The sequence below is a fragment of the Aquila chrysaetos genome, chromosome 17, assembly GCF_900496995.4.
Source record: "Aquila chrysaetos chrysaetos chromosome 17, bAquChr1.4, whole genome shotgun sequence".
NCBI lineage: Eukaryota > Metazoa > Chordata > Aves > Accipitriformes > Accipitridae > Aquila > Aquila chrysaetos.
This window is the reverse complement of record NC_044020.1, coordinates 24,742,080-24,756,197: the sequence shown is the minus strand read 5'-3', so window position 1 is coordinate 24,756,197 and position 14,118 is coordinate 24,742,080. Positions and strand designations below refer to the sequence as shown.

The following is a 14,118-nucleotide window of genomic DNA, read 5'->3' as shown; positions in this document are numbered from 1 at the left end:
GGTACTCCGGGGGTCATCAAAAATTACAGTTCTCTCCCCTCTCCTGGTGAAAAGTTATTCTTGTGCAGTTTTGCTTTAAATATGGAGGGTGAAGGGGGGGGGGGGGGAAATATGTCAGCATGCAAGAAATTCCCAAAAGCAAACAGAAAAGCACAGTGATAAATAGGGAATTTTGTTTTTACCCCAGCAGAGATTTATCACTCTGAGAGTCTTGTGACTTTGACAAATTTACAATAATGAGTTGTGCATACAACCTACAATATCTGACAGAGAATAATATATTCCATCTGCTGGAGATGTCCCAGGAGGTTGACCTTCAAGGTCCAAAAACTTTCACATTTTTATAATTTTTTTCCTCCCTAATAAAAAGCATTATGAAACAGCTATTCAGTTCATTTTGAGAAGCATACATTGCAGCAAATAGCTGTTATTTGAAGATGAAACTCAAGTGCATGTAAAAGATTTCAGTTACACTCAAATGTTATTTGTTTTTTCTTCCATTTGGATCAGTCTTTATGACCCGCCACTCACTCTTGCTATCATAAGTAACACCATCTTGATACTGAAGTGCCTTCTTTAAATCTTACAGGAATATTAAAGATGCCAGAGAGTTCATACATGTCTTGTCATCCTGATAACAGACCCCGCTGCACGGGAGTATGTACACAATGGCTGACAGAAGTACAGGTAAAGATCAGTTTCAAGACTATAGAGAACAATTATGGCTATAATCTCAGGTTAGGATGAAATCACTGAGGGTTTTAAATCACTACACGAAAAAATTAAATTATACACCCTAGTATTAAAGAGTTCCTAAGTAAAAGCAATAGATATCCATGAAAAGAATACACTGCACTAGAGTATCTTCAGCATCACAGTTATTTTCCAGAATTGTTTTTCTTAAATCCATGTTTTCTTTAGCTGTTCCTTTTTAGTTTCTTTCTACATAGCTTCCTCATTTTGAGAGGTTTGACTTGAAACAAGGAAACTATTACTGCCAAAGACTTTGGGCCTTTCCATTCCTGCAAGGATGGTCAAGTTCTTAGGGTTACAGAGCACTTCACATTAGTCACACCCAAAACCCCACGCATGGTTCAGAACTAAGTCAGGAACTATTTTCCTTTTAGGTTATCAAGTGCTTGTTTCAAGATTCCATCACTTGTGGTATGTAAAGTTTTAGTTTCTGCATTATGCACTATCCAATACATGTTTTTTATTACACACTCAGAAGTTCTCTCAGAAACCTTAATGTTGATCATATCTTTAGGCTTTATAAGGCTTTCCTTTTCTTAAGCCTTCTTCATATAGAAGAGGAAAGCATTTTTGCCTAGCTTTGAAAGATATGCCTCCTAAGCAAGTTTGAGCAAGCCAAGAGGATTCTAGGTGGACATGGATACAGGAACAGGATATCCCAAGAAAAACCTTATTTTCATGAAAAAAAAAGAGGTATGCTTATGCAATGCAGTTCCTGAATTAAGGTAAGGAAAAGGAAATTTTAAGCTAATTTCAGTCTATTTCTGCCCAGAACAAGGAGTTTTCTTAGTGGAACTGTTATTCTGTTGCCTGCACTTGCCAGGCATTTGTTTCAGGTCTCCCTACAGTCTCTCTTGCAGCTGACCAGAGCAGCAGACTAGAAGAGCTGTTTTAAAGCAACAGCTCTGCTCCTCCTAGGTCAGGCCTATAAAAAAGTGATCTAATTCAACCTCAAAGTTTGCCATCATCTGTAAAACATCCACCCCCACAACCAATGAATAAAATATTCCACTATAGCAACACTGAAAGAGAAGCTGGCATGGCCTTTTTCAATTGCCTTTTTTTAATTATTATTTTCTCTGCTTTTTCTGCGTTCAGCTTTTTAAGAGAGGAAAAATACCCCCATTTACAGGCTTGAAGCCTAGTACTTCCACTTCCCAAGAATAGAAGCCTATTAATGCTGGCAAGGAGAACTTCACTGAGAGAAATCAGGTTTAAACTTTTGAGAGGTGTCAAGAATGTTCAGTCAATTGAGCAAACGAATTTGCCAACTACATTCCTGGAAGCTTTGCAACAGAAGGAATGAATCAGAAAAATCAAATGAAGTGTGACTTAGCCCTGACACTGGCTAAGGTAAAACGTGAAAGAAAATGAAAAATAGATAAAACTTAATTGGTAAGGGAATAATACGCATGGCTGTCTCAGAACAAGAATAAATTAGACCAGCTATAATAAAAGTACAACAAGAAAACGTTTTCAGAAAAAGTGGAAAAAAGTATTTCCTTTTCCTCTGTTACCAAGCTGTCAGGCAGAAAAAGATACAGGGTTGTCTTTTCAATCTTTTTCCTCTGATGCACAGAGCTTTGCTCAGACTAACTATGGACATTTAAGAAACAGCGTAAGCGAATAAATGTCCGCTGGCAGAGTCATGAATACAGACAACATAGTCCTCAACACCTTTACTGTCTTCAGTACTGTTACAAGTTACACACCACTTTGCTGCTTCTGTCCATCAGTGACTAATACCACAATATAAAAATACAGTCAGCAAAATCAGCTACTACATGGTCAGCAAGGGAAGCTGCACAGATCTAACAACAGAATACTATGCTCATTCTCAGCGTGTTTAAGAGACATGTAGTTAAAGCAGCAACTTTATTTATAAATCACACCCTTCATCCCCTTTCCCAGAACCCTATAAAAGCACTGGAAATGCCAAACAACAATTAAAATACCACCATTGCTGAAAAGCATTCTGACCTCAAAGTGACAGATACAAGATTTATGTAAGATTATAAAACATAAGGAAGAACATGAGGGGTAATGAAAACCTCCATCAGTGGAAGAAAAAATTCTTCCTCCCACAATGGCAGTTCATGGCTATCAGCTGCATGAAGCAGAGGCTTGAAGGTCTTTCTAAATCCCTGTGGGAGCCAGATGCTTCTACCCTTTACAGATGTGCCTCAATATGCCACAGCTCTCAGATCTCTGCTATTCCACATCTGACTGACAGCTCTAGCTTGGATGACATCGGTTGCATTGACAATACAATCTAGCAACTCTGTAAAGTTAAAGCAACCCAGTGAAACTCCCGTATTGAACACAAAGGTAGAAGACACTACATATTCCCCCTGGGGACAAAAATACTTAAAGTACTTTTAATTAAGAAACCATCATGTCAAGACTACAGTCATACTCTCTCCAGGCTGAAACTGTGCGTCAGCTTCAATGTCACATAAGAGTAGCAATTTTATACAGAATTGGTGTTCAGGTTTATCAAAGAAGATGAAAATCTAAGCAAAGCACCACGTAACATAACTTTGATTAGGGCCAGCATCTTTGGATACCTCAGTTAACTTGGCAAGGCTTTGCGTGCCTCTAGGTATGGAGCATAACTCCTCAGACTATGAGGAAACAATCTTCCCTTGAGCTAAAGATTTAGCACAACTTTCCCCAACCCCATCAGACAAAGGAAATCAACACAAAGGTGGAAAAATTAGCTTTCCAAAAACCCCTCATTTTATAGTAAACAATATTTCATACCCACATTTCCACTACAAACTTAATTTAAAAAAGAATTTTACAAAGCAGTATCTTAGCTCAGCAGTGAAATTCAGCCAGTTTCCAAGTTGAAATACAACAGCCACTTATAGCAACACACAGTATTTTAAATGAAGCAGGAAAAAAAACCCCACTTGTCAAAACCTCTTGGTTGACATAGGCATAAAAAAAATTAGCTGTGCCTACCACAATTTATCTGCACAATGTTTAAGAAGATGCTGTAAAAAAGTAAAGATTTTTCCTGTTTTATTTTCCTTCCTTCAGGCTCTGAGGTAAAGTTTAAAGGTAGGGTAGATCTGAGGAAGATTTCCATCAACCTCTGAGATAATTCAAAAAAATCAGAATTAACTATATATCCAATATCTTAATTGAGTTAACTTTGGTAAACAAAGAAAGCTCTTTTGATGTTCACACCACATGAATCTAAAGATTTCTTTAATTTGTGTCCCCCTGTTGTTGTTGTTGTTATGCAATTGTCCTCAGTTTGAGGCATCTTGCTTTACTGATTAGTTTAAAATTACTTTTTCGCAAAAATTTTCCCTGCATCAGTTCAATTCACTTTAATACTGCCTCTTAAAAAAATGGTAACCTGAACACAAGTAAAAGTAAATTACCTCCTGGTTCATCAATGTAGAAGGATACATCTTTTTTGCCTTCTTGTTCTTCAATGTGATCATAAGTGATCTGTGGAATAGACAAGGCATTCTCTCCTGGGTTTATTATAGGTGCAGAATCGTTACCACAGCCTAGTTTCCCTTTTCTTTTGTATCTTCTAGCCTGTGGTAGAAGTAGAAATGGGATGATATCAGAAGATACTATCAAAACCAGAGAAGTACACATGAACTTCGCTATACAGTAAATTCATTTTAGATTTTGTTTGGGTTTTTTAAAGAATGCAATTGAAATTCAGTGAAAGTGTGAAAATATTAACCCAGGTTGTAAGAGTGGCTGATTCTGAATTACCAACTTAAATCTGGTAAGAATTTGATTCTCAGAAGATGCCTAGCACATTCTGAAAATCAGGTCTTAAGTAAAATTTCTCAAACTGGGTCCAAAACTCAAGGCACCCAAAATAGTAATCACTTGAGTATACAACAGCTTGGCTGCAACGTCTTTCTAAGCTCTAATGAAACATAACCATAGACTTTGAGCTATGAGCTAGGCACTATACAGCCTTTTCAACTACAGAAAATTTCATCTTTTACCAAAAAGGCTGAATTAGGCACATCAGGAGAAGATAAATCCTTTCTCCTGCCTCCAAAGTTGAAGTTCTCTTGATTTTAGAAGCCTAAGAGGCAACCTAATAAGCACCCTACAATTGGTACACAAGAACAAAAAATGGAGGTTTGGATTCAACTGGTTCCAAGCAAGGCTGGTCTCCATCTGCTTTTGTGACTGGAAGCGACCAACATCACAGCCACTCTCATACTGACTAGATGGCCTGTGCTGTCTGCCTCCTGGATGCTGCCACCACCTAGCTATATAAATACTACTTCTCACACCGCAGCATTTATTTCCAGTCTTCATGACCACCTACCCTTTGGCTCTAGTCCCACCTGGTTCTCCTACTCACCTCAAAACAGAGGTAAGAGGCATACGTTAGTTTGCCTGATGCTCCAGTAACCTTCTGACAAGAAGCTGAGATATAGGGCTACTGCACTCAATTCTGCAAAGTACTTTGGCCTCTGATGTGACCACTAAGCAGTTAGAGATCAGCATCAACAGAGAGAACAAGTATTTGCACACATCAACATAAACAGCTGAAGGCTCAATATATTCACAAATGGGACACTGCTATTTGGTCTAAGTAAACCAATTCTTATTTTATTACGGTCTGCATTCAGTCTTTTGGAATTCATTCTTCTGTTCAGCTCTGCTGCAGTTAAACAAAAGCATGTTCAAAATTAATCAAACAGGGCATGAAAAATAGTAGAAATGAGCATTTATTGTAGAGAGTGGATGCTCTGCAGTGCATCAAAATGCTTCTAAAAGCAAAGATTTTGGTCTCATAGGAGGAAAAGAAACTAGGGATTCTCTGGAGAACAAAATGCTACAACATGCACAAGATGATCAATATACATTTAAACCTTTAAAATGAGAGGCTAGATAGAGAAAGAAAGAAAGAACTAGTCTCCTTTGACAAGGGAAGATGATCCATTGGTAAGAGATGAAAGAACCATTATTATGTTCTTGATTTAGGGTTAGCAGTTCACAGGGAAGTTTAGGTTTGATAATATATTAGGGAAATCCCTCTCACTAGAAAAAACAGAGGGAAAATACTAAGGGCACTAAAAACTGTCGATTTTTTCCAGCTCTCCCACCATGGATTGCTTGTTGTTCAGAAAAACATACTACCCAGCCTTACTTCAGCTTTACTCCTTTCCTCCGGGTTTTTCTGCCTCTAGTTACGAAGAAGCTAGTCTCATGGCAAAGTTACACTCTGCTCAACACCAAGTAGACTGCACTGCTGTAACACCGAAACATATACATGCACACAGATCATGCCAATACAGCTCTCTACACGTGCTGCGGGGTAATTGTACCGCAATTCTCCACTGGGCAACAGGCATCAGTAGGATTTCACTGCCTAAACCCAGGCCTCTAGCATCACTGGGTATCTAAGCTAGACCTGCACCTTTCTACAAGGGGTGCTAAAGGCTAGGCAAGCTTGCCAATGAAACAACTATACACAACTATATTTAGGCAATCCCACCTGTGTAGACAAACACTATTCCACCTTACTGCAGCCACAGCTCAGGAATTTGCCCAAATTTCTACACACAGTTCCACATAAAAGTACCATGGAGAGAAGTACTTAGGCAAGAAAAGCACCTATACTGTCAGCCACATGTTGAATGCGAACATAAATTTTTAAACTAGCTTTCTCCTCTTTCTGTATGAACTACTACGCAAAATGAATGCAAAATGGGCAAGTGTTGTCATTGACTTACACTACCCTTTGAGAAGGTAGAAGAGACTTCAAAGGGCATAAAACAACGGAGAACTAGCACCTGTCTGACCACCAGGGCAAACTGAAAATGAGAAGACATTTGTCCCTCAGGAATATTTTAAGGAAGACTAAACTAATCATGCTGTGGCACAAGGAAAACATTCAAATGTCCCATTACAAATCCTTTTCAGCTCTCCAAATTCTTTGGACACTTCATAAGGATTTTGGCAAGTTATCCCAATCGAAGTAAAAATGAGAAGAGAATAGAGCTCTGCCAACTCTCCGTTACCTGTTTTCTCAGACTAGGGCTAGATGGCGCTGGTGGTTTTTGGGGATGTTGCATCGGTGATGTAACATAGATCTTCCATGTTGCTGTAGAGCTGCAGGATTTGTCTGCTGCATAGCACCGCCACAGAGTCTATAAGAAAACCCAAACCCAATAATCTCGGTGAAAAAGCAGTCACTATTGTCCTGCAGGACAGGTAAGTCAGCTTTTGCTGCAAATCAAACTAACAGCAGAATCTTCAATCAATGTAAACATGCTGCAAGGAGTTCTGACTGCAGTCACTGTGCTACACCACACAGCACCATGCCTAATAAAATACATTCTTCCCCGTATATAACTGTGGTGAGTACAATTTGCACCAGGAAACACGCGTTCAGCACACAGGGATCTTAAGGATGCTCTTTGTAGCATTCCCCCTAGGAGCTGGGGTCTAACCCTGCCCACAGTAAAAAGAAACCAAAAACAAAACCACAAGACCCCACACCCAAAAAAAAAACCCCACTAAAATCCAAACAACCCTCATAAAAGCAAATCCCCACAAGCATCATAGAATACTGCTGTTTCCCTCTTTCTGCAGTGTGTCGCATTTTAGTATTTGTGCACCGTGCTATTGCATTCTTTACATTATCATATAGAATGTCATGCTGGGACTTTATTCTAAACTGAGGCGTGTGTGTACATTTGTATGTATACACATTCATCACCTCAGGATTTGGCAGATGCACAGGACCTAAGGGAATATAAAAGGAAGTTAGGAATTAAAGATTATAACAAAGATTTTTTACTGTTTCACCAAATAGACTCATTGCATCCAGTTAGTGTTGTTATGCCTGTGAATCTCAGGTTAGTAAAACCTCCTATGTTCACTCATGAGAGGGGGAGAGGCAATTATCTAATTCTCTCTAGTGACTGAAATCAATCAAAAAGACAAAACAGTTAAACAAGTTATAGATTTAAAATAAATCTAGTAACTGTGATTCTCAGTACTTTAACTACTAGGCCACACCCTCCTAAGCATTTTACTGCTAGGGGCCTTACCTGAATTAGAGAAGCTGCAGCTGGGATTTGTCTGTTGAAATGCTTCTGACGTTGCTTCTGCTGTACTTTCAGGGCAAAACCAGACCCCAGAATACCCTAAATATAATCAAAATTACTAGTCAGACTGCAATATTGCTGCACATGCCTAAAACAAATACTTGGCATATGAAATAAACAGACATTTTATAAAAGACTGTCCTAGAAAAGTTCTAAATTTTCAAATGTCCACAGTGACAGAATTCTATTTATTCCAACAAATAAAGCTGAAATTGAGAACATTGATATTAGCATCATGTATCTTCAATAAACAGTAGGTGTTTATTGGTGTGATCTACAGGTAACATTAGTCAGAGGCATTCACAGAGTCACGTTCCAAAGGCAACTCTACACAACGGCAGGAGAAGCAAATGCCAATGTCACATGACTGACCTACAGCTATTCTTTGAACTTATTTTTAATTCCTTGCCATAAAAAAAACCCCCACAACTAAAGCCAGAACCCAGTTTGATTTTCCAGGAAAATTGAGCAAAGAAGCCAAAGATATGCTTTATGTCAGCATTTCTGTTAAAAAATAGTTACTGAAGAAATACTCTGTCTTTTCTAATTGTTTTGATGCTGTCATCTTTATTCCCCCCCCCACCCCCCCCCCCCCCCCCCCCCCCCCCCTTTATTTGAAGATCCAAAAAGCCCAAAGATGCTTTATAGTACCATGTAGGAAAGCAGATGCAGTTTCCTAGACCTCTGCTTCGTGGCAGCGTTCCTCTCCTCACAGGACCCCAAATTGTTGTTATACAATCACAAAGTAGCAGAAACAAAGGGATTTTCACCTCCAGCGCTGACAAGCTGATTAAAAAAAACCCCTCTCTTTCTCTTTACCTCACAGAATAGCTTCAGTTCTCCAAGTAGCAAAAATTACTCTTACCTCCTTTCTAGGCCACACCTCTCCAAAATGACTGCAGTAAAGACACAGCAGTTTCACTCGTTTGCACGTGTGTGTACATACACACACTGGAGGACACGTGTGCACGTTCTCAAGCAACACCCAACCCCATTATTTCCTATCAAAAGGCACTAATTTAAAACTACCTAATTGTAAGCCCAAGTCAGACAGAGACTTTATTAAAGTGATCCAAGTTCTACTTACCGCTGGCAGAGCAAAGAAAGATATAGCAAATACTGAAAAACAGGAAGCTATTGTCTTCCCAATCCATGTCTGGGGAACTTTGTCTCCATAACCAATTGTTGTGACTGTTACCTAGGCCAGAAACAAACATCTGATTCACTGCAATGCAGTGCCTGTTTTCCTCAACAAGCAGGAAAAAAAGAAAGAAAGAGGAAGAAAAGTAGAGAAGTATCAGGAGATACATATGGATCAACAGTGTTTGGATTTGTGCATAAGGAAACCACAGGAGTACGCTAAGCATCACTGCAGATTTATCCTGTTTCTACATTCTTCAGCAAGCATTCACAACTGGCCACTGTTCTGGATGCAACAATAGTCTGGACCTAGGATGACTGTTCTCACAGTTTGTAGCTGGCTGCTTCCACTCTCCCAAGACTGCAAGGGTTGGCCCCGTGGGCTTGAAACCATAGGCTTGCAGTTTTTATTCTTTTGCTTTTAAAACGTAGTTCCACAGAGTTGAGAAAAAAAGCCTTGAAAGCGCTGACTTGCACACAACCAGTGCACAGACATCTACCCAACTCTGCAGTCAGACAGAGACACTAGTTGCAGTAGGGTAAGCTATGCCCTGTGCTGGCAGGAAAGAAAAGCAACAGAACTAATGCCATCCCAACTGAATTTTCATAGCAAGAGGAGGAACACACAACCATTCCATGACATATTACTTCCCAAAGTAAATATGCCAGAAGACCAAGAGCTAAATACAGCAGAGCCCCACACTCAGCTTTTGTCCTCCCCCCACAAATACAGTTCTTTGCTACTCAAAATTGTGTTTAAGCCACAGGATGCATCATATTACTGTACCTGGATCTCCTTATTGCTTATCAGGGTGCAGCAAGGGCCAGGTACTCCCTAAGGGATGGGGATCCCAGAGTCAAGAGATAACACAGCTGGCGGGGCAGTGCCTCCTCCGTCAGGATCCAGTCCCACAGCATCCAAGCAAAACAGATGCAGAAAGAGCAGCCAGATCCAACCAAGAGTCCAGGTTATAAGGCAATATCACAGCAATGAGGCAGGTTCAACATCAAGCCAGGAAGTCAGGGTTAGGATCAGGTCCAGTGGGCAGCACGCAGGTCCACAGGGATGAGGCAAAGCCACAATATCAGCCCATGGGTTGAAGTCAGGCTCAAGGGACTCCATAGCCAGGCACAACTACAGTCAAACTAAAGACCACCCCTTCTCTCGCAGTGCTGAGCTTAAATAGAGCCCCTGGGTGGGGGTGGAGGCCACAGGTGATGCTTGTTAGGGTCATTAGGCCAATTAGTGCCCTCAGGGCCGTGACAACAGCCTCCCTTCTCGGTAAGGCATATCCTCACACAAGTCTGGGATCAGTAGGGACTCGCTGTAGAGGGACTAAATCACTGTGGGGGTGTCAGGCCGCCCCTGAAAAGCCACAGAGGCAAGGAGGACCTGAGTGGGACAGAGGTTTTGGGCTGTTTCTGATGAGCCACAGCAGCCTGGAAGAGAATTCATCAGGAGCCCAGCGGTCAGTAAAGGACTGGTGCTCTGGGGGGGATCAGAGTCCAGGTGAAGGCTGGTCCATCAGAGGGGTTTGTAATGTAACAAGGGCCAGCTGCTCCCCAACAGAAGGTGATCCCAAGGAGGGATCCCAAGGGAATCCCACAGCTGGCCAAACAGGGGCCTCACCACCCTGGGCCCAGCCTCACAGCAGAATAGACTCACAGACAGTGGCCACGTCCGACAAAGACTCTAAATCATACGGCAATATCACGGCGATGAGGTTAAGTCTGAGGTCGAGTATGGAAGTCAGCCCAGAGGTTGAGCCCCAGATCACCAGACCATGGCTGAGCTGGAGAGCAGCTCTCCTCCAGCACAGCTCAGGCAAGAAATTAGTACCCAGGGCTGAGCCTAAATAGAGGTCCTGGGTGTTGGGGTGGTCCCAGGTGTGGCTGGTCAGAGCCATTAAGGCTTTTTAGCCTACTCAGTGCCCTAATGCTGCCATAAAATGGTATGAAAAAGATGACTTGTATCTCTGAGAAGTGGAAACGTTCTGGTGAGGAAATGAAGAATACTATCACCAATACCAACCACTGGGGAGAGCTTTAAACAGAAAAAATGTACTTCTATGTGGGAGCACCAGCCCTAAACCCAGTCCCACTCCCTACGCTTTGCCTTGAATGGTAGTAGAAATACAGCCAAAACAGACTTAAAAGAATATGTAAATTTACACTGACTACAAAAGAGGATGTGGAAATACTGCCTTTTATGGGGAAAGTTGCTGACAAATACTTAGATATTATGCAAAAATAGGCTTCTCAGAAAAAACTATCAGCAATAAAGTCATGGGAAGAATATATTTCCTCCTCCTCTCAGAGCAGTTCTACAGAGAGCTGGAAGGAAAATTTGCAGGGAAAAAATGACTAACTACTATCAAACTGAGTTTTTCCAAGTTCAGAAAAAATTAGGCTTGTGTTTATTCATCACAAATTTCTCACTTGATGTAGTCAACTTTGTAGTATCTATATCCTCTAATGAATGTTGTTATTTGGAACTGCAAACTGCTCTCAGCAGGAGCTCTGTCTTGCCAGGTATTTGTCCAGATTTAATGTGGCTTGCCCATGAAGTGACTCAGGTGTTGTGTACTACCAGCAGCACAAACAGATGAGTTTTCCAGCCCCCCAAATTAAACCAGACCCCCCCAAAATTCAACTTTGAAAAGCAGTATGTGTTAGTGGGGAGTCGAGGAAGTTAGAGCAGTGTTTCTTTAACAGCACTTCAGCTCCTCAGTGCACCCAGATGACCCCTTAAAGTCTGGGATTTTTCCTTCCTTTCCTCTCTTTTTTCTTATGAAAGGCTTGTTGTTTTTTTTCTGGTTTGTTTTTTTGGTGGTTTTTTTTTTTTTTTTTTTTTTGCGTTCTCCAGCACTCAGGACTTAAAAACAAACTGCAGTAATGTTGAGCTGCCTTAATGTTACTATGGAAGACAGCATGAAAGCTGTAACCACAGAAAAGATGATTTTCCATCTGTACAGCAGGCTTTTGGCTGGCAGATTCCTGCAGGTGCCTGAACATGTCTCAGAAAGTTTCTCCCTGGCTATCTTAAGAGGGTTCCTCCTTGGTAATCTAATTAGTGCATTGAAGTATGTGGAAAGGATTATAAATAATGTAATTCTCTGGCTTTCTTAATCACAGCCAGAATCTTTTTCTACTTGTATATCCAAAAGTTATTAGTTATCTGCTCAGAGAACGTTTAATAACTAGGCTTTGGAAAATGACACCTCCTTTGTAACACAGATTTACTATGGCACATTCCAGCTGGTATGCACATGCTCTAACACAGGCTCTGAAAACATATATGTATACTTCAAAAAAGGAAGAACTCTAATTTAGTAGAAGTCAACAGAGCTTCTCACATGCTTTAAGATAGGCAGGTGTCCTGAAGTTTGAAGAGTCCGAACTGCACACCTCAAAAAACATATTAAATATAAAGGGGTTCAAACTGCTACGTCTGGCATGGAAATTTACTGCTGGAAAGTCTGAGCAATTGATCCCAAGTACCTCTGCCAGTTAACACCAATTTACTAGAGCAACTATTTAACTCAAGTTCAACAGTACAGAATAGTCCAGTTTGTAGCAAAACCAATAAGCATTACCAACAGCAAGAGATGAGCATGGAAAGGCCAAAGAAGAGAAGCTTCCTACATGCCTTTCTTCTTTCCTCAAGAAAAAATACCCAGAAAGGACAGAAAAACTGCTGTGACATGGGTTGCAGTTCTGGCAGACTGACAGTGCTGTTGGAAATGCTTTTGCATGTGTTCTAACATGCTATAACTTCTGAAAGTGGCTTCATATAAAATACCACAAGCCTTTGATATGTCTTTGCAGTTTCATCTGTGTGCCTGCCAAATCTAGGTGAAACAACCTTGCATTTAACTGGAGCGGGTGAATGTAGTTAGCATTTAATTCCAGCTCTCATTCATTCTTTATTTTCCCTTTTCTTCATATTTAAACCTTTCAGGTCATTTGTATCAAGTTCAGCAAGCTTGCACTTTCTACTCAAAGCAAAATGTTACCCATAATACACTCTGTGGTTTTTGTCAGACACATAAGACTTTCAAATACTTGCTACCAAGATTTTTTTCCTATGGTTCAGTTTTGAAAGGCAAAAGTGAAATCAAATTTCACTCCCTAGTAACTCCACATCTGTGTTTCTGTGTTACAGAAGATTTGAAAAGAAAAAGAAACTGATTCACTTTGTCCTTTGTCACTGTTCCCAGCTGTGAACTGCACCTGCACCGTGACTCACTAATGCTGAGGAGGCCTAGACGTCTGAAAAGCTTAAACAACAATTTAAACAGTGTTCTTCATGTGCCTCACACAGCTAGAGAAAGACAAAGCTGATTTTATCTTGCTATTACACGAAACAAGTCAAGTTTTGGAAAACAACAACAAAACCCATTGAGCACTTTGCAAGGCATATACATACACTTTGAAATACAGATTCCAAGTCATCTATCTCAACAAGGTAAAGTAACGCACATTTTAAACTTATCTGTTGGTCTTCAAAACTGAACTCCTTTTAAATTCCTTAAGTCCAAAATATTAACAAAATATGCTTGTATAAACACATCCTGGCTTTTTTTACCTTAATTTTTTACTCTTACTCAAATCAAGGCTGTAGATTCTAGCATTTAAAAATATTTTGTAATCCATATCTAAACATTCAATGCAACTCATAAAGCAAGCTCTGGATAACTAGAGCTAAAAAAATAAAAAAGAAGGAAAGATAGAAAAAGCACACTGGCTTCACATGGAAGTTTTATTACATGCAGGAATAACCCATGCATGAATATACATGGGCAGAACTGGATGCTAAAAACCATAGCTAGTTCCCAAACTGATTGCTGAAAATCCTTTTTTTGTTTTCCACTGTACCTTGCTCCCCTCAGTTTGATAAGGGGTTCTTCTTCCCTCCCATTCAGGTCTGAATTTGGGCATTTCTTTTCAATTACTTTATGAAACACCAAAGACATTGTGCAGAGCAAACATGAATCACTGTCCTTTAATGATTACATATTAAATTAAGACCTCCTTATTAATAAACTATATGCTTTCCATTTCTTTCACTGGTGTCATTCTAATTCACATGGTACTACAAACCTCTTTGGAA

General features: G+C 40.2%; 1 protein-coding gene across 1 annotated transcript in view; it reads right to left on the bottom strand.

The window, feature by feature from the left end:
- The window catches only part of LOC115352798 (potassium voltage-gated channel subfamily KQT member 1-like), a 506,833-nt gene that overhangs the window by 432,116 nt on the left and 60,599 nt on the right, over positions 1-14,118 (bottom strand). Inside the window, exons 7-10 of the mRNA XM_030041436.1 lie at positions 8,953-9,063; positions 7,809-7,904; positions 6,774-6,902; positions 4,149-4,311 (exon numbers count right to left, since the gene is read on the bottom strand). Of these exons, the coding sequence (XP_029897296.1) occupies positions 4,149-4,311; positions 6,774-6,902; positions 7,809-7,904; positions 8,953-9,063 (499 nt within the window). The remainder of the gene's footprint in view (positions 1-4,148; positions 4,312-6,773; positions 6,903-7,808; positions 7,905-8,952; positions 9,064-14,118) is intronic.